This window comes from Salmo salar, chromosome ssa01, assembly GCF_905237065.1.
Source record: "Salmo salar chromosome ssa01, Ssal_v3.1, whole genome shotgun sequence".
Classification (NCBI taxonomy): Eukaryota; Metazoa; Chordata; class Actinopteri; order Salmoniformes; family Salmonidae; genus Salmo; species Salmo salar.
In genome coordinates, this window is record NC_059442.1 from 7814381 (window position 1) to 7841025 (window position 26645).

The window sequence follows — 26645 nt, forward strand, 5'->3', positions numbered from 1 at the left end:
CCGGAGATGCCCAGCTCGGAGAGGGTGGAGAGGAGGATCTGATGGTTCACGGTATCAAAGGCAGCAGATAGGTCTAGAAGGATGAGAGCAGAGGAGAGAGAGTTAGCTTTAGCAGTGCGGAGAGCCTCCGTGACACAGAGAAGAGCAGTCTCAGTTGAATGCCCAGTCTTGAAACCTGACTGATTAGGATCAAGAAGGTCATTCTGGGAGAGATAGCAAGAGAGCTGGCCAAGCACGGCGCGTTCAAGAGTTTTGGAGAGAAAGGAAAGAAGGGATACTGGCCTGTAGTTGTTGACATCGGAGGGATCGAGTGTAGGTTTTTTCAGAAGGGGTGCAACTCTCGCTCTCTTGAAGACGGAAGGGACGTAGCCAGCGGTCAAGGATTCGTTGATGAGCGAGGTGAGGTAGGGGAGAAGGTCTCCGGAAATGGTCTGGAGAAGAGAGGAGGGGATAGGGTCAAGTGGGCAGGTTGTTGGGCGGCCGGCCGTCACAAGACGCGAGATTTCATCTGGAGAGAGAGGGGAGAAAGAGGTCAAAGCACAGGGTAGGGCAATGTGAGCAGGACCAGCAGTGTCGTTTGACTTAGCAAACGAGGATCGGATGTCGTCAACCTTCTTTTCAAAATGGTTGACGAAGTCATCCGCAGAGAGGGAGGAGGGGGGGAGGGGAGGAGGATTCAGGAGGGAGGAGAAGGTAGCAAAGAGCTTCCTAGGGTTAGAGGCAGATGATTGGAGTTTAGAGTGGTAGAAAGTGGCTTTAGCAGCAGAGACAGAAGAGGAAAATGTAGAGAGGAGGGAGTGAAAGGATGCCAGGTCCGCAGGGGAGGCGAGTTTTCCTCCATTTCCGCTCGGCTGCCCGGAGCCCTGTTCTGTGAGCTCGCAGTGAGTCGTCGAGCCACGGAGCAGGAGGGGAGGACCGAGCCGGCCTGGAGGATAGGGGACAGAGGAAATCAAAGGATGCAGAGAGGGAGGAGAGGAGGGTTGAGGAGGCAGAATCAGGAGATAGGTTGGAGAAGGTTTGAGCAGAGGGAAGAGATGATAGGATGGAAGAGGAGAGAGTAGCGGGAGAGAGAGAGCGAAGGTTGGGACGGCGCAATACCATCCGAGTAGGGGGAGAGTGAGAAGTGTTGGATGAGAGCGAGAGGGAAAAGGATACAAGGTAGTGGTCGGAGACTTGGAGGGGAGTTGCAATGAGATTAGTGGAAGAACAGCATCTAGTAAAGATGAGGTCAAGCGTATTGCCTGCCTTGTGAGTAGGGGGGAAGGTGAGAGGGTGAGGTCGAAAGAGGAGAGGAGTGGAAAGAGGAGGCAGAGAGGAATGAGTCGAAGGTAGACGTGGGGAGGTTAAAGTCACCCAGAACTGTGAGAGGTGAGCCATCCTCAGGAAAGAAACTTATCAAGGCGTCAAGCTCATTGATGAACTCTCCAAGGGAACCTGGAGGGCGATAAATGATAAGGATGTTAAGCTTGAAAGGGCTGGTAACTGTGACAGCATGGAATTCAAATGAGGAGATAGACAGATGGGTCAGGGGAGAAAGAGAGAATGTCCACTTGGGAGAGATGAGGATTCCAGTGCCACCACCCCGCTGGCTCGATGCTCTAGGGGTATGCGAGAACACGTAGTCAGACGAGGAGAGAGCAGTAGGAGTAGCAGTGTTATCTGTGGTGATCCATGTTTCCGTCAGCGCCAGGAAGTCTAGGGACTGGAGGGTAGCATAGGCTGAGATGAACTCAGCCTTGTTGGCCGCAGACCGGCAGTTCCAGAGGCTGCCGGAGACCTGGAACTCCACGTGGGTCGTGCGCGCTGGGACCACCAGGTTAGAGCGGCAGCGGCCACGCGGTGTGGAGCGTTTGTATGGCCTGTGCAGAGGAGAGAGAACAGGGATAGGCAGACACATAGTAGACAAGCTACAGAAGAGGCTACGCTAATGCAAATGAGATTGGAGTGACAAGTGGACTACACGTCTCGAATGTTCAGGAAGTTAAGCTTACGTTGCAAAAATGTTATTGACTAAAATGATACAGTACTGCTGGCTGGTGGAGTAGGCTAGCTAGCAGTGGCTGCGTTGTTGACTTTGAACGTGTAGCTGGCTAGGTAACCTCGGTAGTTTCAGTACTACACCTTGTCATGATACAAAGCAACTTTGTAGCTAGCTAGCTAACATAACACTAATCAAGACGTTCCTTGTAGTGTATTTAGTTTCAACAATGCTGCTCGTCAGTAATAGTTGGCTAGGTTAGGAAAAATGGCGTCGCGGGGGACGGAAATAGCTGGCTAGCTAACCTCGATGGCTGGCTAGCTAACAATTATCAATTAACAATTATCAAACTATGACAAAGACAACTAGGTAGCTAGCTAGGTAACACTGCACTAGTCAAATCGTTCTGTTGTGAAGTATTAGTAACTACAGCGCTGATAGTCGGTAACGGATGGCTATCTGGCAGTGGGTTAATGATGACTAGGTGTGTTGAGTAAGTCTGGCGTCGCGGCTGGCTAGCACACCTCGATAATACTCAAACTCAAACTACACAATTATCTTAGATACAGAGACAGCACAGACAACTATGTAGCTGGCTAACTAACACTAACACCACACTAATCAAGTCGTTGCGTTGTAATGTAATAGTTTCTGCGGTGCTGCTAGTCGGTAGAAGTTGGCTAGCTAACAGTGATGACTAGCTAGCTAGCAGCTAGCAGTGTTGACTACGTTAGGAGGACGAAGATAGCTAGCCTCGATAATTACTCAGTTACTCTAAACTACACAATTATCTTTGATACAAAGACGGCTATGTAGCTAGCTAAGAATTGCTCAGATCAAACAAATCAAGCCGTTGTAATGTAGCGAAGTGGAATATTACCTGTGGAGCGAAGCGTGGTGCGACTGCGTGGTGCGACTGCATTTACAATTGCATTACAGTTGAGAAACTTCATCCAAATGGCAAATCACTTCCTCGTTGTGTAGTATGGATGAACAAAGGCTCCAAAAAACACCACAAAGGGCTTTGTGGTTTCTAAAAGGACTTATTTGGGTGTTTTTGGAGCTTTTTGTTTGTATTTTTGTCAGGGCCCCCATACTACACAACAAGGATGAGGAAGTGATTTGCTGTTTGAGGTTACATTTCTCAAAAGCAAGTGAAATCACAGTTATCTGGACCCTCCTATAACATGCCAGTTACAGTTGAAATGTATGCATTCACTACTGTAAGTCGCTCTGGATAAGAGCGTCTGCTAAATGACTAAAATGTAAGTTTACATACACTTAGGTTGGAGTCATTTAAAACTCGTTTTTCATCCACTCCGCAAATTTTTTTGTTAACAAACTATAGTTTTGGCAAGTCGGTTAGGATATCTACTTTGTGCATGACACAAGTAATTTATCCAATTGTTTACAGACAGATGATTTCACTTGTAATTTACTCTATCACAATTCCAGTGGGTCAGAAGTTTGCCTACACTAAGTTGACTGTGCCTTTAAACAGCTTGGAAAATTCCAGAAAATGATGCCATGGCTTTAGAAGCTTCTGATAGGCTAATTGACATCATTTGAGTCAATTGGAGGTGTACCTGTGGATGTATTTCAATGCCTACCTTCAAACTCAGTGCCTCTTTGCTTGACATCATAGGAAAATCAAAAGAAATCAGCCAAGACCTCAGAAAAAGATTGTAGACCTCCACAAGTCTGGTTCATCCTTGGGAGCAATTTCCAAACGCCTGAAGGTACCATGTTCATCTGTACAAACAATAGTACGCAAGTATAAACACCATGGGACCACGCAGCCATTTACCACTCAGGAAGGAGACGTGTTCTGTCTCCTAGAGATGAACGTACTTTGGTGCGAAAAGTGCAAATCAATCCCAGAACAACAGCAAAGGCCATTGTGAAGATGTTGGTGGAAACAGGTACGAAAGTATCTATATCCACAGTAAAACAAATCCTATATCGACATAACCTGAAAGGCCGCTCAGCAAGGAAGAAGGCTCTGCTCCAAAACCGCCTTAAAAAAGCCAGACTACGGTTTGTAACTGCCTATGGGGGCAAAGATTGTACTTTTGGAGAAACGTCCTCTGGTCTGATAAAACAAAAATGGAACTGTTTGGCCGTAATGACCATCGTTATGTTTGGAGGAAAAAGGAGGCGGCTTGCAAGCTGAAGAACATCCCAACTGTGAAGCGCGTGGGTGGCAGCATCATGTTGTGGGGGTGCTTTGCTGCAGGAGGGACTGGTGCACTTCACAAAATAAATGGCATCATGAGGAAGGAAAATTATGTGGATATATTGAAGCAACATCTCAAGACATCAGTCAGGAAGTTAAATGGGTCTTCCAAATGGACAATGACCACAAGCATACTTTCAAAGTTGTGGCAAATTTGGCTTAAGGACGACAAAGTCAAGGTATTGGAGTGGCCATCACAAAGCCCTGACCTCAATCCTATAGAAAATTTGTGGTCAGAACTGAAAAAACACATGCGTGCAAGGAGGCCTACAAACCTGACTCAGTTACACCAGCTCTGTCAGGAGGAATGGGCCAAAATTCACCCAACTTATTGTGGGAAGCTTGTGGAAGGCTACCTGACACGTTTGACCCAAGTTAAACAATTTAAAGGCAATGCTACCAAATACTAATTGAGTGTATGTAAACTTCTGACCCACTGGGAATGTGATGAAAGAAATTAAAGCTGCTGGTCTCCCCTTCTCCCAGTCTGCACCTAAACACTGCTCTGTCTCTGTGTAGGTATCAGACCTGGTGGTGATTCTGATGCAGCGCAGGGCGGTGGATTCTTTCTCTAAAGGAGGGAACCTCACTCTGGGGGGCAACTGTACTGTGGCGGTAGGACCGATGGGGAGGTGAATGAACACACACACACACACACTCATCATTATCTTGCTCCATGGTTGGCCAAAACCAGTCAGTGTCCAACCATGGCTCATCCCTTTTGATGTGTTCCAGCCCCGAGGCTGTGGGTTAGGGGGTACCCGAGGCTATGGGTTAGGGGGGTACCCGAGGCTGTGGGTTAGGGGGGTACCCGAGGCTGTGGGTTAGGGGGGTACCCGAGGCTGTGGGTTAGGGGGTACCCGAGGCTGTGGGTTAGGGGGGTACCCGAGGCTGTGGGTTAGGGGCGGGTACCCGAGGCTGTGGGTTAGGGGCGGGTACCCGAGGCTGTGGGTTAGGGGGGGTACCCGAGGCTGTGGGTTAGGGGCGGGTACCCGAGGCTGTGGGTTAGGGGGGTACCCGAGGCTGTGGGTTAGGGGGTACCCGAGGCTGTGGGTTAGGGGGTACCCGAGGCTGTGGGTTAGGGGGTACCCGAGGCTGTGGGTTAGGGGGGTACCCGAGGCTGTGGGTTGGGGGGGGTACCCGAGGCTGTGGGTTAGGGGGGTACCCGAGGCTGTGGGTTAGGGGGGTACCCGAGGCTATGGGTTGGGGGGTACCCGAGGCTGTGGGTTAGGGGGGTACCCGAGGCTGTGGGTTGGGGGGGTACCCGAGGCTGTGGGTTAGGGGGGTACCCGAGGCTGTGGGTTAGAGGGGGGTACCCGAGGCTGTGGGTTAGGGGGGGTACCCGAGGCTGTGGGTTAGGGGGGGGTACCCGAGGCTGTGGGTTGGGGGGGGTACCCGAGGCTGTGGGTTGGGGGGGGTACCCGAGGCTGTGGGTTAGGGGGGGGTACCCGAGGCTGTGTTGACGTCACACCAGTTCTACACCTAGTTCACACCTTTATTTAAACTGGACGCTTTGTGGACACTTGAATGTCTGAGCAGGGATCGTGGAGGGGAAATGGTTTTGTGCCGTGTGTTTTGGGATAGTACAGAAGAAGTGAGAGCTGTGGAAGTGGTTCATGTTTTGTAGGGTAGAGGCAGCTGTGTGCTAGAGGGGGGAGGGGGTGGTGTGTCTGTTTTAAATATAGCAACAATAAAACAATGAGAGGTTAATGTCAGATGGGAGTGCCTTTTTCTTTGTTCAGGTGACATTTACAACATGGGACCTCCCTGCACACACAGACACGGACAGCTTTTCTTAATTTTAATTTCACCTTTATTTAACAAGGCAAGTCAGTTTAGAACAAATTCTTATTTACGATGACGGCCTGAGACGTGGTCCAGTATATTTGATGGTTTCTGATGTACACTTTTAGTGGTCTCCTTCAATACTCATCGCTAAGTAGTGGGATTCTGATCAGTGTACCATACTCAACACTCCGATCTTCCTCCATCTCTCGTGTGTGTGTGTGTAGGAACGTGGAGGCTGATGTAGCGCTACGTAGTACAGCAGCAGTGTTTACTTACTGTAAGTCCAGAGGGCTGTTTGCTGGAGTCTCTCTGGAGGGATCCTGCCTCATAGAACGCAAAGACACCAACCGCAAGTACGTTACACGCCATGTGTGTTGTAATATTGTGTGTTGTATTTAATGTGTGTATGTGGTATTAATGTGTGTGTGTGTGTGTGTGTGTGTGTGTTAGGTTCTACTCCCAGGACATCCGTGCGTCGGCCATATTGAATGGAGATGTAGAGCCTCCCCCAGAAGCTGATGACCTGTACTGTGTCCTGGAGAGCTACACAGATAAATACACTACTGAGTGGACAGCCAAACACCTGGCCCAGAAGGTACTATATTATTATATTACACTACTGAGTGGACAGCCAAACACCTGGCCCAGAAGGTACTATATTGTTATATTACACTACTGAGTGGACAGCCAAACACCTGGCCCAGAAGGTACTATATTATTATAATACTTTTGGTCAGTCATGTAGTGTATGTGGATAGCTGCTCGTCAAACATTTCATTATAAAATCATGGGCATTAATATGGATTTGGTCCCCCCCCCTTTTCCTGCTTTAACAGCCTCCACTCTTCTGGGGAGGCTTTGCACTAGATGTTGGAACATTGCTGCAGGGGGACTTGCTTCCGTTCAGCCATAAGAGCATTAGTGAAGTCGGGCTCTGATGTTGGGCAATTAGGCCTGGCTCACAGTTGGTGTTCCAATTCATCCGAAAGGTGTTCGATGGGGTTGAGGTCGGTGCTCTATGCAGGCCAGTCAAGTTCTTCCACACTGATCTCGACAAACCCTTTCTGTATGGACCTCGATTTGAGCACGGGGGCATTGTCATGCTGAAATTGGAGAGGTCCTTCCTCAAACTTGGCATCTGCCAAACCCAGATTCGCCCGTCGGACTGCCATATGGTGAAGTGTGATTCATCACTCCAGAGAACGTGTTTCCATTGCTGCATAGTCCAATGGCGGTGAACTTTACACCACTCCAGCCGACGCTTGGCATTGCGATCATATGTGATCTTAGGCTTGTGTGCTGCTGCTAGGCCATGGAAAACACATTTCGTGAAGCTTCCTGATGAACAGTTATTGTGCTGACGTTGCTTCCAGAAGTAGTTTGGAACTCGGTAGTGAGTGTTGCATCCGAGGACAGATGATTTTCACGTGCTTCAGCAATTGGCGGTCCCATTCTGTGAGCTTGTGTGGCCTACCACTTCGTGGCTGAGCCGTTGTTGATGTGTATGGTTAGTGTGTACCCTGCTAGTTGGATGTGTATGGCTGGTGGGTACCCGGCTAGTTGGATGTATATGGCTGTTCTCATGCTTCTCTTCTTCCATTCCTCTGTTTCTGGGTGTCGTTCAGGCCAGTGGTCCTCCAGCTAGACCCCGAGCTCCTGCCACACAGAGACCTGCTAGCACATACAGGACAGAGGGTAACACACACACACACACACACACATTACTATCACACACACAGTAGTGGTTTTCTACCAGTAGCAGCATGCCTGCTTTGTAGTCAGTGACACCTTGTTTGTGTGGGTTGGCTACAATTCTTTGTCCATAAGGAAATTCCTATGTCTTTGACTGACGTGTGTGTGTGTGTAACTGTCTGTGATGTGTTTTAGCAGTGAAGCCCTCCCTCTATCCAAGCATCTCTGCCTTCAAATCTGGCAGCACAGGTGAGTGACCCTTTCCCTAAACCCTTCATCATCACCAACGTCCTCACCACCCTCTCTTGTTGGAACACAGTCAGTGCACCTCTTCTCTAGGTCTTTGCTGTAATGGAGAATGTGTTCTCAGTTAACATAGCTTCAAACCAGGAATCTACAACCCTGTTCCTGGAGATCTACCCTCCCCTAGGTTTTCACTCCAACCCTGTTCCTGGAGATCTAACCTCCACTAGGTGTTCACTCCAACCCTGTTCCTGGAGATCTACCCTCCACTAGGTGTTCACTCCAACCCTGTTCCTGGAGATCTACCCTCCACTAGGTGTTCACTCCAACCCTGTTCGTGGAGATCTACCCTCCACTAGGTGTTCACTCCAACCCTGTTCCTGGAGATCTAACCTCCACTAGGTGTTCACTCCAACCCTGTTCCTGGAGATCTACCCTCCCCTAGGTGTTCACTCCAACCCTGTTCCTGGAGATCTACCCTCCACTAGGTGTTCACTCCAACCCTGTTCCTGGAGATCTACCCTCCACTAGGTGTTCACTCCAACCCTGTTCCTGGAGTTCTACCCTCCACTAGGTGTTCACTCCAACCCTGTTCCTGGAGATCTACCCTCCACTAGGTTTTCACTCCAACCCTGTTCCTGGAGATCTACCCTCCACTAGGTTTTCACTCCAACCCTGTTCGTGGAGATCTACCCTCCACTAGGTTTTCACTCCAACCCTGTTCCTGGAGATCTACCCTCCACTAGGTGTTCACTCCAACCCTGTTCCTGGAGATCTACCCTCCACTAGGTGTTCACTCCAACCCTGTTCCTGGAGATCTACCCTCCACTAGGTGTTCACTCCAACCCTGTTCCTGGAGATCTACCCTCCACTAGGTGTTCACTCCAACCCTGTTCCTGGAGATCTACCCTCCACTAGGTGTTCACTCCAACCCTGTTCCTGGAGATCTACCCTAACGTGCTTCTGTGCAGGTTGAATCAGGTTACTTAGGATGGAGAAGTCTGTGGGGGGGGGATTATTTTCTCTTACGCAGTCACTGTCTCTCTCTCTCTCTCTCCTCTATCTCTCCCTTTGTCTGTTGCTCTCTCTCTCCTCTCCTACCTCCCTTTTTTCTCCTCTCTCACTCCCCTCTTTCTCTCTCTCTCTTCTCATCTCTCCCTTTGTCTGTTGCTCTCTCTCCTCTCTTTCCTCCCTTTTTCTCCTCTCTCTTGATCTCTCCTCTTTCTCTCTCTCTCCTCTTTATCTCTCTATCGCTCTCCCTCCATGGCTGCCATTACTTCTGTCTGTGGTAGTCTTGGGCTGTGGCCCATTGACTGTATGGCAGCTGCTGCTGCCACTCTGGTAGGTGTTTGATCATCCTTCAGTGGTTCAGTGACAAGGGGAATGCTTTCATTTACACAGTGGCCGACCACCATGCCAAAACACACCACTGTTGACACGGCACGAGATAAGTGTGTTCTCACTGCAGGTGAAGTGTGACGTGATGGTAGAGATTGTTTTTTTTCTTGGTGATGTATTAAACTGTGACCTCAAGTCCAGCCAAACTAAACATACTGGCTTCTCAATGCACCTTGGGTAATAGGACCAGCTGTGTGTGTGTGCAGAGCAGACTTCAAACGCAGTCGTCACACACCCTCCCAAGTAGCATTCTAGTTAGCTCTCTGTCTTTCTCTCTCTCTCTCTGTTATCTCTCTCTCTCTCGTTATCTCTCTCTCTCTCTCTTATCTCTCTCTCTCTCTCTCGTTTCTCTCTCTCTCTCTCTCTATCTCTCTCTCTCTCGCTCTCTCTCTCTCTCGCGCTCTCTCTCGCGCGCGCTCTCTCTGTGTGTTCTCAGTGTGTGTTCTCACTGCAGGTGCACACACACACAGCTGAAAGATAACGAGAGAGAAAGACACAGAGCTAACTAGAATGCTACTTGGGAGGGTGTGTGACGACTGCGTTTGAAGTCTGCTCTGCATGCAGATTCTTAGTTGGGTGTTTGTCCCATTTGTTGAATTATTGGTTGATGAGTGGACCCCAGACCTCACTTCCATAGAGGGCAATGTGTCCTAGAACTGATTGAAGTATTTTTAGCCAGACCCCCCCCCCCACCGTCATATCATCGCTCTGCTCTGTCTCTCTCTGCGTTCTCTCTGGTCTCTGTGCGTTCTGTCTCTGGTCTCTGTGCGTTCTGTCTCTGGTCTCTGTGCGTTCTGTCTCTGGTCTCTGTGCGTTCTGTCTCTGGTCTCTGTGCGTTCTGTCTCTGGTCTCTGTGCGTTCTGTCTCTGGTCTCTGTGCGTTCTGTCTCTGGTCTCTGTGCGTTCTGTCTCTGGTCTCTGTGCGTTCTGTCTCTGGTCTCTGTGCGTTCTGTCTCTGGTCTCTGTGCGTTCTGTCTCTGGTCTCTGTGCGTTCTGTCTCTGGTCTCTGTGCGTTCTGTCTCTGGTCTCTGTGCGTTCTGTCTCTGGTCTCTGTGCGTTCTGTCTCTGGTCTCTGTGCGTCTCTCTGGTCTCTGTGCGCTCTCTCTGGTCTCTGTGCGCGCTCTCTGGTCTCTGTGCGCGCTCTCTGGTCTGGTATTGCCCTCTGGTGGTGAGACACTCGCTGTTGCTGACAGACACTCGCTGTTGTATTTCTGTTTCAGAATCATATAAGAGAAGTCCAAGTAGCACAAGGACAGTCCAAAACGATTACGGTATTTATTATTATTATTATGATCCCTGTGGTCCAACACATAACGAAAAATACATTAGACAAAAATACTTTACAATTTACATTTAAAGACTTTACATATAGATAGACAGTTCTAATACCTGAAAGGTAACATTTAATGTGTGGGTCTGAAACCTTTGAATCGTATCCGTTACACGCTCACAAGTTCGCCGTATTGTATCTGCAACATTCACTCGGTACAGGTTGATTTGAGGATGATGTGCATTCAACAAGACCTGCTGTTCACCGGCGTTGTTCACTGAATACACCTGTGATCATTTGACTGTTTCTAGGTGGGGTGGGGCCGTGGGACGCGGGACCTGTAGTCGTCACAGCGGTACACCCGTTCACAGGGCAACAGCCTGGCGACCTGAGCTTCAACCCTGGCGACCGCATCACTGTGGTTACCAAGACAGAGTCACAGTATGACTGGTGGGAGGGAACGCTTAACGGACAGACCGGAATCTTCCCCGCTAACTTCGTCTCCTACCCCTGAACACACACACACACACACACACACACACACACACACACACACACACACACACACACACGGACACTTATATTGCTGGGAGTAATGTTTTCAACACACTACAGGGACACATGATGACACTGAGGAAATGCACCCACACTCTCTAACACTCTAACACACTCTCCACAATGTTCAAGACTCACACTAACTGACTCTGATTACTACAGTTCAGGGGCAGGTCTTCCTATTGGACGGTATGGGTAGCCACGCTGTCTTCCTATTGGATCGTTCCTACCTGAACTATACTCTTTGGCTCGCTATAGTCCAGTTCACTAAAGTCAGCCTGCTTTTTGAAGCCAAACCGTTCAAAACGGGGAGGGACCTACCTGAATTTGTCCAATAGAAAATCTTGTTTTTGTTACAAAACGTTTTGCTACAGTGTTTTGACTATTGAATACACCCCAGATGTTACCAGCCAGCTCTGTACACTTCTAGAGAGCCGAACCATGCTGGAAAGGGTGATGTAGAAAAGACAATATCCGAGCCAGTGCAGTACAGTTTGGGTCGGCAAGATTGTGTGAATAAGGTACCAGTTTTAGAACATTGAACAGAAGAACACTAAAGAAAGGTCATGTGACGCTGTACACTGTTTTTATATTCTCATTATTTTATATACTGTACGTCAAGTCACAAATTGGCTGGCTTGACAAGGGGGTTTATTTAACATATTACAATGAAGTCAATAGATTATTTTATTTTTTTGTTTCTATAAAATGCATTAGATTTATTGGGGAAATCTGTAACTGCTTGTTTTATGTTCTGAATTAAAGTTTCTGGGATTATGTGCAGTATTTTCTCCGTACTGCCGTTTTGTATGATGCTGGATCAAAGTATTTAATATAAAATAATCTATTTTATCTTAACATCTGTATGTAATGATGATTTGTACGGATTTCTCTTTGAATGTGTGTGGATATGTATTAAAGAACCTAGTAGAAGACTGTAAGAGGTGTAGTTTGTCTTCTGGCCATAGGAGGGTGATGTACTCTAGTCTCTACTGCCAATCAGGTTGCGGTCCCATTTTCTACCTTCACCTAATATATATGCCCCTGTTATGCATTTTTAAAGCATTGGATTGGTGCAAGCATGGCTGGTCTGGGTGTAATATCAGTGATTTTTAAATCAAATTTCCCCATGTCCACACACCACTCACAAACACGGTTGTCGTGTGTGGTGAATGATTGTCCAGGGTGAGTAAAGTTCTACCTTGGTACAGTAGATTATTGCCCTGGGGAAAAAAAATGAGAAAAAAAACTTCTCAATTAAATGTTAACTACAATGTAGCCTATGCCTACCTGGCAGAATGATCTCATGATTATGTACATAAATCCAATAGCCATTATGTTTCGTAAACTCTGCATCACATGAGCGCTACAGAAACACCACTAACCAAAGATCTCTGGCTGTTCTTAGATTTTTTTTCTCCAGACCTCAAAAGTGGTTTTAAGCTTTGTTGTAGACTTAGAACATCACATGTTGTTATTTTCCTATTAAAAAGGTTGTGATTTTGAGAGAAACTGTGAAAAATGGAAACCTGGGAAAAACTCAACGAAAGTTGGGAAAATAAAACCGAATCAAGCGAAGGAGAATGCATATTTTTATAGGGAGTGAACAGCAGGCCTCCACAGGCTGGGACAGAAGAGATCACACAGATTTAAAAACAGGTTTAAACTGTAAAACCAGGGTCATGTTCAGTAGGGCACAACGTGGCAAAAAAATTACTAGAACTTATTGGACACTGTTCAGGTAGTATCTCAGTGCTCCATGGAACTTTAAATACATGTATCAACAACATGTGTGTGTGTGCAGAGTGTTTCATTTGAGTTGGGTTCCTGTGGGTGGTGGGAGGGTTTCTCGGGGTCTGTGTCTTTCAGGAATGGACAGGCCTTGTCAGCTGGGGTGTCCGCTGAGCGCCTGTCAGGAAATACACATCTCAGCTGGAGAGACGTTCACATGCATGAGTCCACTGTGTCTCTATTGAACATATTTCTTGGTCCAGGACACTCTGACTAGCAGGTCACAATACCCACTGGACACAAACTGGTTGAATCATGTTTCCACATAAAATAAAAGAATGAAATGTAATGAGGATGAATCAATGTGGAAAACTAATCGAGTTTGCAAAAAGTCATCAATGTAAAGATTTTTTTTTTCTTAAACGTTTAACCGAAATGAAATGACGTGATTCACATTTAGTTTGATTTCATGTAGATTTCACGTTAATTGACAACTCAATTAAATGTAAATATAAATTTGATGTTTAACTGGTGTCTTGTGCCCAGCTGGTAGGGACTGAAACAGGTCATTACACATGGAGGTAGAAGGGAAGGGGAGAGTGGGAAGGGAGAGGTGGGGGGGAGTGGGACGAGAGGGAGGGGGAAGGGAGAAGGGGGAGTGGGAAGGAGAGGGGGGGGGGAGTGGGAAGGTAAAGGGGAGTGGGAAGGGAGAGGTGGAGAGGGGGAGTGGGAAGGAGAGGGGGAGGGGAAGGGAGAAGGGGGAGTGGGAAGGGAGAGGGGGAGGGGGAGAGGAAGGGAGAGGTGGGGAGGGGGAGGGGGAAGGGAGAAGGGGGAGTGGGAAGGGAGAGGGGGGAGGGGGAGGGGAGTGGGAAGGGAGAGGTGGGGAGGGGGAGGGAAGGGAGAAGGGGGAGTGGGAAGGGAGAGGTGGGGAGGGGGGAGGGGAGGGAGAGGTGGAGAGGGGGAGGGGAAGGGAGAAGGGGGAGTGGGAAGGGAGAGGTGGGGAGGGGGAGGTGGAAGGAGAAGGGGGAGGGAAGGAGAGGTGGGGAGGGGAGGGGGAAGGGAGAGGTGGGGAGGGGGGAGGGGGAAGGGAGAAGGGGGAGGGGGAGGGGGAAGGGAGAAGGGGAGTGGGAAGGGAGAGGTGGGGAGGGGGAAGGGAGAAGGGGGAGTGGGAAGGTAGAGGGGAGTGGGAAGGGAGTGGTGGGGGAGAGGTGGAGAGGGAGAGGGAGGGAGAGGTGGGAAGGGAGAGGGGGAGGGAGAGGTGGGAAGGGAGAGGGAGGGAGAGGGAGAGAGGAGAGGTGGGGAGGGAGAGGGGGGTGGGGAGGCTCGAGAGAGGGAGGGAGAGGGGGAGGGGGAGGGAGAGGGGGTAAATAGTTAACCTAAAATAAGAAGTTATGTAACACTGACAGACACACACCCTGACACATACACACCCTGACAGACACACACACCAACTTTCTGAACTCTTGAGTATAGGTCATAGCATTTCATACCAGCTGCTGTTGACAAACTGAAGAGAGATAGACCACTTTAAGTGTGTAACACTCACACTCAAACACACACCATTTATCTCCACAGTAGCAAGCAAACTATGTGTATGGCTACATGTATTTGTGTTAGTGTGTGCACAACTTGTGCATTTGGGTGAGTGTGTGTGTGTGTGTGTGTGTCTGTGGCAAAGGTCTCTTACCTTCTGAAGCGTGATAACCAGGCCAAGGGGAGGTGAAGCCTGGGCTGTCTGTCACAGTCCTCCAGCGAATCAGGGAGCGGTACACCGCTGGTCTCCGGTAGCAAAAGACACAGTCCCGCCCCAACAATGGGACCACTCCCATAAAGAATCATAGCGGCCAATGGGATGGTTTCTCCTCTAGGACTGACCACCGCGTTGAGGATACACCCCACCCTGTAACACAGACACACCAAGCCCACACACTTCTGTCTGAAACACACACACACACACACACACAGTCAGGATAACTCAAACATACACATATTGCACAAACAGATACACACACATCAGGTATTACTCAAGCATGGAGATAAGATGGTATTTGACCCAGGCGAGTGTGTGAGGGCAATAGATCAGTGCTGCGTGTCTGCTGGGCTGAGATAGGTACTAGTCCTGTCATGGGGTCAGACACTTTCCATACCTGATGAGTGTAGGGAAGAGCTCGATGCCGTAGAGTAAAGAGACAAACACACTGGTCTGCATACACAGCTTCCCCACCAGGGCCAGAGCCATCACCAACCCTGGGACAGCTACACACACACACACACAGTGTTGGATCACTGGAGGTGTGGCGATGTGTTTGTGAGTGTCTGTGCCTGTGTATTTTTGTGTCTGTGCCTGTGCATGTGTGTTTACCGTAGAAACGTGATGCAAGCAGGGACAGCAGGCAGAAGGAGCCACTGAGGAGCAGGGACAGCATGCTGATTGGGCGTCTGCCACAGCGGGCCAATAGGAATGGGACGAGCAAGCAGGGTGCCTCTGATAGGCCGCTGAAGAACTGAGCCAGGAAGACATCCACCCCGAAACGCCCGACATTCAGACAGATACCGTAGTACGTCAGGGCTGACGCTAGCCTAACACACACGCATACACAGTGGGGAGAGACAGCGTCATACACAGTGTGGAGAGACAGCATCAGACACAGTGTGGAGAGACAGCATCATACACAGTACGGAGAGACAGCATCATACACCGTGTGGAGAGACAGCATCAGACACAGTGGGGAGAGACAGCATCATACACATGGCAGAGAGACAGCATCAGACACAGGGCAGAGAGACAGCGTCATCCACAGTGAGGAGAGACAGCGTCATACACAGGGCAGAGAGACAGCGTCAGACACAGGGCAGAGAGACAGCATCAGACACCGGGCAGAGAGACAGCATCATACACAGGGCGGAGAGACAGCATCAGACACAGGGCAGAAAAACAGAGTCATACACAGGGCAGAGAGACAGCATCAGACACAGGGTGGAGAGACAGCATCAGACACAGGGCAGAGAGACAGCATCAGACACTGGGCGGAGAGACAGCATCAGACACCGGGCGGAGAGACAGCATCAGACACAGGGGGAGAGACAGCATCAGACACAGGGGGGAGAGACAGCATCAGACACCGGGCGGAGAGACAGCATCAGACACCGGGCGGAGAGACAGCATCAGACACAGGGCGGAGAGACAGCATCAGACACCGGGCGGAGAGACAGCATCATACACAGTGTGGAGAGACAGCATCAGACACAGTGTGGAGAGACAGCATCAGACACAGGGTGGAGAGACAGCATCATACACAGTGTGGAGAGACAGCATCAGACACAGGGCAGAGTGACAGCATCAGACACAGGGCAGAGAGACAGCATCAGACACAGGGCGGCGAGACAGCATCATACACAGTGTGGAGAGACAGCGTCATACACAGTGGGGAGAGACAGTGTCATACACAGTGTGGAGAGACAGCATCAGACACAGGGTGGAGAGACAGCATCATACACAGGGCGGAGAGACAGCATCAGACACAGGGGGGAGAGACAGCGTCATACACAGGGTGGAGAGACAGCATCAGACACAGGGCGGAGATACAGCATCAGATAAATGCTTACAGATAAACCCCTACAAACCAACTTTGAATATGGAGCTAAAAGAAAGTGGGGCAAACCAAAAAGGGGAGAACACAAGATAAAAGGCTTTGTTTTTATCACACTCAAAATGGAAGCGCTAAACCGTGGTCAAGCACTTCCAACATCTCTCAAGAACCAACTGGAGTAGTGGGCAGCTCTTAAATATCACCTGGGTTAGCACAGGTGTAACACCTTCCCACTAACGAGATGGACAAGCCGGCACAGGTGATACACCTTCCCACTAACGAGATGGACAAGCCGGCACAGGTGTAACACCTTCCCACTAACGAGATGGACAAGCCGGCACAGGTGAAACACCTTCCCACTAACGAGATGGACAAGCCGGCACAGGTGAAACACCTTCCCACTAACGAGATGGACAAGCCGGCACAGGTGTAACACCTACTTACTAACGAGGTGACACCAATTGGTCCGCCCTACGTGATAACGCTCTACCTCAAAATATAAATGGAAAAACCAAAACCTGTTACACCGGAGTACAGAGCTAAAACAATACTTTTGGAGCTCACTGTACACACAGACTGACCCACCCAATGTAACTCATGATGACCAGGCGCAGTAGAATGGTGGGACTTCTCATGTGTCCGCAGTGGGAAAGTGTGTTTCCCTCCTGGGTTTGCGTGTCTGCCTTTGGTATGTGTGTGTCAGTCTCCAGTGTGTGTGTCTCATTGTCAGGTGTGTCTGTGTCCAGGGGAACTTGTTGCAGGTCCTTCCCCTCTGTGTCCAACAGCTGCGACAGAAACACACACAGAGACAGACAACACACATACACAGACCTGAGTTGAGTCTAGGAACACTGATATAGTACAGACATACATTTGTATGTGTGTGTATTTGTGTGTGTGTGTGTATGTGTACCAGGTCTAGACAGCGTTTGTCCTCAGGACTGTGTCTCCTGTACTCCTCCAGAGTGTCTGTCCTCTTCTTCAGGAGCAACCAGTGAGGAGACTCAGGAATGTAGCTGAGAGAGGGAGATTCATGGCTGAGAAGTGGGAGATTCATGGCTGAGAGGGGGGGAGATTCATGGCTGAGAAGAGGGAGATTCATGGCTGAGAGGGGGGAGATTCATGGCTGAGAAGAGGGAGATTCATGGCTGTGAGGGGGAGATTCATGGCTGAGAAGAGGGAGATTCATGGCTGAGAAGGGAGAGATTCATGGCTGAGAGGGGAAAAAATTCATGGCTGAGGGGGAATTTCACTACAGGTTCACTCACACTCTCTCACCTAGTTTCAAGGGAGACTTAGGGTTGTGTGTGTTACTCACTAGTAGAGAGGCAGACAGAGGATCTGTGGTATCGCCAGTGCCAGGTGTAGCTGTGTCCACGTGTGTGTAAGGTACGCCAGTGGAGCCAGGGCCATCATACCCAGGCTGAAGGAGAAGGACAGGAGGGCCGGGGGCCAGATACGATACTTGGGAAGACTCCATTCCACACCTACACACACACACACACACACACACACACACACACACACACACACACACAGTTAAATCCATGCCCACAGCCGCATGTCACGATGCACACACAGTTACGGTAGGGTAGACGTGTGTGTCTGTTTTCTTTACCCAGGCTGAAGCTGCAGATATTGATGCAGCAGCAGGAGACCCCGGCCAGACAGCGAAGAGTGAGGAAGAGGATGGCTTGAGGAAGGATGGCCGGCAGCAGAGCAGTCACAGAATGGACACACACACACACCAGCAGCACCACTCGCTTACCGTACCTAGTCACACACACACACACACACACACACACACACACACACACACACACACACACACACACACACGTGTTACAGTGTATAATTTACTGTGTGTGTGTGTGTGTGTGTGTGTGTGTGTGTGTGTGTGTGTGTATATATATATATATCTATATATACTCAGCGGTGGGAAAAAGTATTTGATCCCCTGCTGATTTTGTACGTTTGCCCACTGACAAAGAAAGGATCAGTCTATAATTTTAATGGTAGGTTTATTTGAACAGTGAGAGACAGAATAAGAACAAAAAAATCCAGAAAAACGCATGTCAAAAATGTTATAAATTGATTTGCATTTTAATGAGGGAAATAAGTATTTGACCCCCTCTCAATCAGAAAGATATCTGGCTCCCAGGTGTCTTTTATACAGGTAACGAGCTGAGATTAGGAGCACACTCTTAAAGGGAGTGCTCCTAACTGCAGCTTGTTACCTGTAAAAAAGACACCTGTCCACAGAAGCAATCAATCAATCAGATTCCAAACTCTCCACCATGGCCAAGACCAAAGACCTCTCCAAGGATGTCAGGGACAAGATTGTAGACCTACACAAGGCTGGAATGGGCTACAAGACCATCGCCAAGCAGCTTGGTGAGAAGGTGACAACAGTTGGTGCAATTATTCGCAAATGGAAGAAACACAAAAGAACTGTCAATATTCCTCAGCCTGGGGCTCTATGCAAGATCTCACCTCGTGGAGTTGCAATGATCATGAGAACGGTGAGGAATCAGCCCAGAACTACACGGGAGGATCTTGTCAATGATCTCAAGGCAGCTGGGACCATAGTCACCAAGAAAACAATTGGTAACACACTACGCCGTGAAGGACTGAAATCCTGCAGAGCCTGCAAGGTCCCCCTGCTCAAGAATACATATACATGCCAGTCTGAAGTTTGCCAATGAATATCTGAATGACTCAGAGGACAACTGGTGAAAGTGTTGTGGTCAGATGAGACCAAAATGGAGCTCTTTGACATCAACTCAACTCGCCGTGTTTGGAGGAGGAGGAATGCGGCCTATGACCCCAAGAACACCATCTCCAACATCAAACATGGAGGTGGAAACATTATGCTTTGGGGGTGTTTTTCTGCTAAGGGGACAGGACAACTTCTCTGCATCAAAGGGACGATGGACGGGGCCATGTACCGTCAAATCTTGGGTGAGAATCTCCTTCCCTCCGCCAGGGCATTGAAAATGGGTCGTGGATGGATATTCCAGCATGACAATGACCCAAAACACACGGCCAAGGCAACAAAGGAGTGGCTCAAGATGAAGCACACTAAGGTCCTGGAGTGGCCTAGCCAGTCTCCAGACCTTAATCCCATAGAAAATCTGTGGAGGGAGCTGAAGGTTCGAGTTGCCATACGTCAGCCTCGAAACCTTAATGACGTGGAGAAGATCTGCAAAGAGGAGTGGGACAAAATCCCTCCTGAGATGTGCGCAAACCTGGTGGCCAACTACAAGAAACGTCTGACCTCTGTGATTGCCAACAAGGGTTTTGCCACCAAGTACTAAGTCATGTTTTGCAGAGGGCTCAAACACTTATTTCCCTCATTAAAATGCTAATCATTTGATAACATTTTTGACATGCGTTTTTCTGGATTTTTTTGTTCTTATTCTGTCTCTCACTGTTCAAATAAACCTACTATTAAAATGATAGACTGATCATTTCTTTGTAAGTGGGCAAATAAACAAAATCAGCAGGGGATCAAATACTTTTCCCCCCACTGTATGTACACTACCATTCAAAAGTTTGGGGTCACTTAGAAATATCCTTGTTTTTGAAAGAAAAGCACATTTTTTGTCCATCAACCTGTCTGGGCTAGGGGGCAATAATAAAAAACATACCCGATTTAAACTGGTTACTACTCTTGCCCAGAAATGAGAATATGCATATTATTAGTAGATTTGGATAGAAAACACTCAGAAGTTTGACCTCTTTGAATTAATACACTATTGTCCGGTTGGAATATTATCGCTATTTTACGAGAAAAATACCATAAAAAATGATTTTAAACAGCATTTGACATGCTGCTAAGTACGGTAATGGAACATTTTGAATTTTTTTGTCTCGAAATGCGCTCGCGCGTTACCCTTTGGATAGTGACCTGAACACACGAACAAAACGGAGGTATTTGGACATAACTATGGATTATTTGGAACAAAAACATCATTTCTTGTGGAAGTAGCAGTCCTGGGAGTGCATTCTGACGAAGATCAGCAAAGGTAATAACATTTTTCTAATACTAATTCTGAGTTTAGTGTGCCCCGAAGTTGGCAGGTGTCAAAATAGCTAGCCGTGATGGCTGAGCTATGTACTCAGAATATTGCAAAATGTGCTTACGCCGAAAAGCTATTTTAAAATCTGACATAGCGATTGCATAAAGGAGTTCTGTATCTATAATTCTTAAAATAATTGTTATGTATTTTGTCAACGTTTACGATGAGTAATTTAGTAAATTCACCGGAAGTTTTCGGTGGGGATACATTTTCTGAAAATCACACGCCAATGTAAAAAGCTGTTTTTTGATATAAATATGAACTTGATTGAACAAAACATTGTATTGTATAACATAATGTCCTAGGAGTGTCATCTGATGAAGATCATCAAAGGTTAGTGCTTAATTTAGCTGTGTTTTGGGTTTCTGTAACATATATGCTTGCTTGGAAAATGGCTGTGTGATTATTTTGGGCTATGTACTCTCCTAACATAATCTAATGTTTTGCTTTCGCTGTAAAGCCTTTTTGAAATCGGACAATGTGGTTAGATTAATGAGAGTCTTATCTTTAAAATGGTGTAACATAGTCGTATGTTTGAAAAATAGAAATTATTGCAGTTATGAGGTTTTGTATTTCGCGCCACGCTGTTCCACTGGCTGTTGAATAGAGTGGGACGGTGACGTCCCACTAGCCCAGAGAGGATAAATTAACATCAAATTGATCAGAAATACAGTGTAGACATTGTTAATGTTGTAAATGACCATGGTATCTGGAAAGGGCTGATTTTTAATGGAATATGTACATAGGCGTACAGAGGCCCATTATCAGCAACCATCATACTTGTGTTCCAATGGCACGTTGTGTTAGGTAATCCAAGTTCATAATTTTAAAAGGCTAATTGATCATTAGAAACTCCTTTGCAATTATGTTAGCACAGCTGAAAACTGTTGTTCTGATTAAAGAAGCAATAAAACTGGCCTTCTTTAAACTAGTATCTGGAACATCAGCATTTGTGGGTTCGATTACAGGCTCTAAATGGCCATAAACAAAAAACTTTCTTCTGAAACTAGTCAGTCTATTCTCGATCTGAGAAATTAAGGCTATTCCATGCGAGAAATTGCCAAGAAACTGAAGATCTCTGACAACGATGTTTACTACTCCCTTCACAGAACACTGCAAACTGGCTCTAACCAGAATAGAAAGAGGAGTGGGAGACCCCGGTGCACAACTGAGCAAGAGGACATTTACATTAGAGTGTCTAGTTTGAGAAACAGACGCCTCACAAGTCCTCAACTGGCAGCTTCATTAAATATTACCCACAAAACACCAGTCTCAACATCAACAGTGAAGAGGCGACTCCGGGATGAGGCACTGTTGCAAAGAAAAAGCCATAACTCAGACTGGCCAATGAAAATAAAAGATTAAGCTGGGCAAAAGAACACAGACACTGGACAGAGGAACTCTGCCTAGAAGGCAGGAGTTGCCTCTTCACTGTTGACGTTGAGACTGGTGTTTTGTGGGTGCGAGACCCTGTGGCTTTTAGGCCTCTCCAGGTCTCGCACCCACTTTGAAATTTGGTAGAGGATTGGTGATGATCTGGGGGGTTTTCAGCAAGGCTGGAATCGGGCAGATTTGTCTTTGTGAAGGATGCATGAATCAAGCCACATACATCCTGGAAGAAAACTTGCTTCCTTCTGCTCTAACAATGTTCCCCAACTCTGAGGATTGGTTTTTCCATCAGGACCACCAGATCATCAGGACCACCAGATCAAGACCCTGTCATGGCCAGCCCAATCTCCAGACCTGAACCCCCTTGAAAACCTCTGGAATGTGATCAAGAAGAAGATGGATGGTCACAAGCCATCAAACAAAGCCAGGAGTGTCATAAAGTCACCCATCATCAATGTGAAAGACTGGCGGAAAGCATGCCAAGACACATGAAAGATGTGATTGAAAATCAGGGTTATTCCACCAAATATTGATTTCTGAAAACATTAGTAATGTGTTGTTTAAAAATGAATATGAACTTATTTTCTTTGCATTATTCGAGGTCTGACAACACTGCATCTTAATTTATTTTGACCAATTGTCCTTTTCTGCAAATAAATGCTCTAAATGACAATGTTTTTATTTTGGAATTTGGGAGAAATGTTGTCAGTAGTTTATAGAATAAAACAAAAATGTTCATTTTACCCAAACCCATACCTATAAATAGTAAAACCAGAGAAACTGACACAATTGCAGTGGTCATATAATGATTTTACAGAGCTGTGTGTGTGTGTGTGTATAGCCTGTCAGAGAGGTGTGTTTGTGTACATACAGTGTATGTATATACAGTTGAAGTTGGAAGTTTACTTACACCTTAACCAAATACATTTGAACTCAGTTTTTCACTTCAATTCCTGACATTTAATCTGAGTAAAAATGTCCTGTCTTAAGTCAGTTAGGATCACCACTTTATTTTAAGAATGTGACATTTCAGAATAACCATAGAGAGAATGATTTATTTCTTTCATCACATTCCCAGTGGGTCAGAAGTTTACCTACACTCAATTAGTAGTTGGTAACATTGCTTAACTTGGGTCAAACGTTTCAGGTAGCCTTCCACAACATTTACATTTGAGTCATTTAGCAGACACTCTTATCCAGAGCAACTTACATTGCATACAAAAATGTTTTTCTTCCGTACTGGTCCCCCGTGGGAATCGAACCCACAACCCTAGCGTTGCAAACACCATGCTCTACCAACTGAGCCACAAGCTTCCCACAATAAGTTGGGTGAATTTTGGCCCATTCCTCCTGACAGAGCTGGTGTAACTGAGTCAGGTTTGTAGGCCTCCTTGCTCACACACGCTTTTTCAGTTCTGCCCACACATTTTCTTTAGGATTGAGGTCAGAGCTTTGTGATGGCCACTCCAATACCTTGACTTTGTTGTCCTTAAGCCATTTTGCCACAACTTTGGAAGTATGCTTGGGGGTCATTGTTCATTTGGAAGACCCATTTGCGACCAAGCTTTAACTTCCAGACTGATTTCTTGAGATGTTGCTTCAATATATCAACATAATTTTCCTCCCTCATGATACCATCTATTTTATAAAGTGCACTGATCCCTCTTGCAGCATGCACCCCCACAGTTGTGCAGTTGCAAACCGTAGTCTGGCTTTTTTATGGCGGTTTTGGAGCAGTGGCTTTATCCTTGCTGAGCGGCCTTTCAGGTTATGTCGATATAGGACTCAATGTACTGTGGATATAGATACTTTTGTACCTGTTTCCTCCAGCATCTTCACAAGGTCCTTTGCTGTTTTTCTGGTATTGATTTGCACTTTTTCGCACCAATGTACATTCATCTCTAGGAGACAGAATGCGTCTCCTTCCTGAGCGGTATGACGGCTGCGTGGTCCCATAGTGTTTATACTTGCGTACTATTGTTTGTACAGATGAACGTGGTACCTTCAGGCGTTTGGAAATTGCTACCAAAGATGAACCAGACTTGTGGAGGTCTACAATTTTTTGTCTGAGGTCTTGGCTGAATTCTTTTGATTTTCCCATGATGTCAAGCAAAGAGGCACTGAGTTTGAAGGTAGGCCTTTAAATACATCCACAGGTACACCTCCAATTGACTCAAATGATGTCAATTAGCCTATCAGAAGCTTCTAAAGCCATGACATCATTTTCTGGAATTTTCCAAGCTGTTTACTTAGTGTATGTAAACTTCTGACCCACTGGAATTGTGATACAGTGAATTATAAGTAAAATAATCTGTCTGTGAACAATTGTTGGAAAAATTACTTGTGTCATGTACAAAGTAGATGTCCTGACCGACTTGCCAGAACTATAGTTTGTTAACGAGAAATGTGTGGAGTGGTTGAAAAATGAGTTTTAATGACTCCACCCTAAGTGTATGTAAACTTCCGACTTCAACTGTATATGTACTGAGTGTGTGTGTATGTACAGTGTATGTATGTCACCTGTCAGAGAGGGCTCCTCCAAAGAGAGATCCCAGCAGAAGGCCAGTCATGTACATGGTCTGACTGTACGACAACACCACTGGATCTATACACACTGTGCCCTGTAACACAAACGCACACGCACGCACGCACTGATGTTTGTGCTAGATCATTTTCTAGTAATCTAGCTGCAGCCCTAACTATTTATTACCACACACACCTGATTGTGAAATGACTTGTTTTACTGGTTCAGCCATAGTAGTACTCAGGATCAGCCATAGTAGTACTCAGGGTCAGCCATAGTAGTACTCAGGGTCAGCCATAGTAGTACTCAGGGTCAGCCATAGTAGTCCTCAGGGTCAGCCATAGTAGTACTCAGGGTCAGCCATAGTAGTACTCAGGGTCAGCCATAGTAGTGCTCAGGATCAGCCATAGTAGCACTCAGGATCAGCCATAGTACTACTCAGGGTCAGCCATAGTAGTACTCAGGGTCAACCATAGTAGTGCTCAGGATCAGCCATAGTAGTACTCAGGATCAGCCATAGTAGTACTCAGGGTCAGCCATAGTAGTGCTCAGGATCAGCCATAGTAGTACTCAGGGTCAGCCATAGTAGTGCTCAGGGTCAGCCATAGTAGTACTCAGGGTCAGCCATAGTAGTACTCAGGGTCAGCCATAGTAGTGCTCAGGGTCAGCCATAGTAGTACTCAGGGTCAGACCTGATAGTCATGGTAGCCCTGATAGCCCTAGTAGCCAAGGTAGCCCTGATAGCCCTAGTAGCCATGGTAGCCCTGATAGCCCTAGTAGTCATGGTAGCCCTGATAGCCCTAGTAGTCATGGTAGCCCTGATAGCCCTAGTAGTCATGGTAGCCCTGATAGCCCTAGTAGCCATGGTAGCCCTGATAGCCCTAGTAGCCATGGTAGCCCTGATAGCCCTAGTAGCCATGGTAGCCCTGATAGCCCTAGTAGCCATGGTAGCCCTGATAGCCCTAGTAGCCAAGGTAGCCCTGATAGCCCTAGTAGCCATGGTAGCCCTGATAGCCCTAGTAGTCATGGTAGCCCTGATAGCCCTAGTAGTCATGGTAGCCCTGATAGCCCTAGTAGCCATGGTAGCCCTGATAGCCCTAGTAGTCATGGTAGCCCTGATAGCCCTAGTAGTCATGGTAGCCCTGATAGCCCTAGTAGCCATGGTAGCCCTGATAGCCCTAGTAGCCATGGTAGCCCTGATAGCCCTAGTAGCCATGGTAGCCCTGATAGCCCTAGTAGTCATGGTAGCCCTGATAGCCCTAGTAGCCATGGTAGCCCTGATAGCCCTAGTAGTCATGGTAGCCCTGATAGCCCTAGTAGTCATGGTAGCCCTGATAGCCCTAGTAGCCATGGTAGCCCTGATAGCCCTAGTAGTCATGGTAGCCCTGATAGCCCTAGTAGCCATGGTAGCCCTGATAGCCCTAGTAGCCAAGGTAGCAATGGGAGCCCTGGGAGCCCTGGGAACCAATTGTAGCCATGGGAGCCGAGGTAGCCCTGGTAGCCTCTTTCACCCCAGCTGCCCAACAAACCCTGATTCAGATGACCATCCTACCCATGCTAGATTACGGAGATGTAATTTATAGATCGGCAGGTAAGGGTGCTCCCACTGGTTGATGCTTATTTCTAAAACTCTCTTAGGCCTCACTCCCCCCTATATGAGATATCTACTGCAGCCCCCATCCTCCACATACAACACCTGTTCTGCCAGTCACATTCTGTTAAAGGTCCCCAAAGCACACACATCCCTGGGTTGCTCGTCTTTTCAGTTCGCTGCAGCCGGCGACTGGAATGAGCTGCAACAAACACTCAAACTGGACAGTTTTATCTCAATCTCTTCATTCAAAAACTCAATCATGGACACTCTTACTGACAGTTGTGGCTGCTTTGTGTGATGTATTGTTGTCTCTACCTTTTTGCCCTTTGTGCTGTTGTCTGTGCCCAATAATGTTTGTACCATGTTTTGTTCCGCTACCATGTTGTTTTACTGCCATGTTGTGCTGCTGCCATGTTGTTGTCATGTTGTGTTGCTACCATGTTGTTGTCATGTTGTGTTGCTACCATGTTGTTGTCATGTTGTGTTGCTACCATGCTGTGTTGTCATGTGTTGCTGCCATGCTATGTTGTTGTCGTAGGTCTCTCTTTATGTAGTGTTGAGTTGTCTCTCTTGTTG

General features: G+C 47.4%; 2 protein-coding genes across 11 annotated transcripts in view; one reads left to right on the forward strand and one right to left on the reverse strand.

Moving 5' to 3' along the window:
• The window catches only part of sh3yl1 (SH3 and SYLF domain containing 1), a 63258-nt gene extending 51158 nt beyond the window's left edge, over nucleotides 1-12100 (forward strand). For 2 of the 5 annotated variants that reach the window (XM_014198612.2, XM_045711012.1), the window contains 7 exons: nucleotides 4734-4846; nucleotides 6227-6355; nucleotides 6453-6597; nucleotides 7628-7697; nucleotides 7890-7943; nucleotides 10555-10605; nucleotides 10916-12100. In XM_014198612.2, the coding sequence (XP_014054087.1) occupies nucleotides 4734-4846; nucleotides 6227-6355; nucleotides 6453-6597; nucleotides 7628-7697; nucleotides 7890-7943; nucleotides 10555-10605; nucleotides 10916-11118 (765 nt within the window). In that variant the 3' untranslated portion in view covers nucleotides 11119-12100. The remainder of the gene's footprint in view (nucleotides 1-4733; nucleotides 4847-6226; nucleotides 6356-6452; nucleotides 6598-7627; nucleotides 7698-7889; nucleotides 7944-10554; nucleotides 10606-10915) is intronic. The other 3 variants (XM_014198684.2, XM_014198765.2, XM_014198843.2) reach the window with 3 other exon arrangements.
• si:dkey-190l8.2 (solute carrier family 22 member 13) overlaps nucleotides 7001-26645 on the reverse strand; it is a 28969-nt gene continuing 9324 nt past the window's right edge. For 2 of the 6 annotated variants that reach the window (XM_014198043.2, XM_014198549.2), the window contains 8 exons: nucleotides 18099-18253; nucleotides 17799-17967; nucleotides 17394-17496; nucleotides 17066-17265; nucleotides 15253-15470; nucleotides 15038-15146; nucleotides 14578-14826; nucleotides 12735-13068 (listed from right to left, as the gene is read on the reverse strand). In XM_014198043.2, coding sequence (XP_014053518.1) covers nucleotides 12927-13068; nucleotides 14578-14826; nucleotides 15038-15146; nucleotides 15253-15470; nucleotides 17066-17265; nucleotides 17394-17496; nucleotides 17799-17967; nucleotides 18099-18253 — 1345 coding nt within the window. In that variant the 3' untranslated portion in view covers nucleotides 12735-12926. Of the gene's footprint in view, nucleotides 7677-12734; nucleotides 13195-14577; nucleotides 14827-15037; nucleotides 15147-15252; nucleotides 15471-17065; nucleotides 17266-17393; nucleotides 17497-17798; nucleotides 17968-18098; nucleotides 18254-24471; nucleotides 24573-26645 lie in introns of those variants that run through there. The other 4 variants (XM_045710755.1, XM_014198272.2, XM_014198409.2 and 1 more) reach the window with 4 other exon arrangements.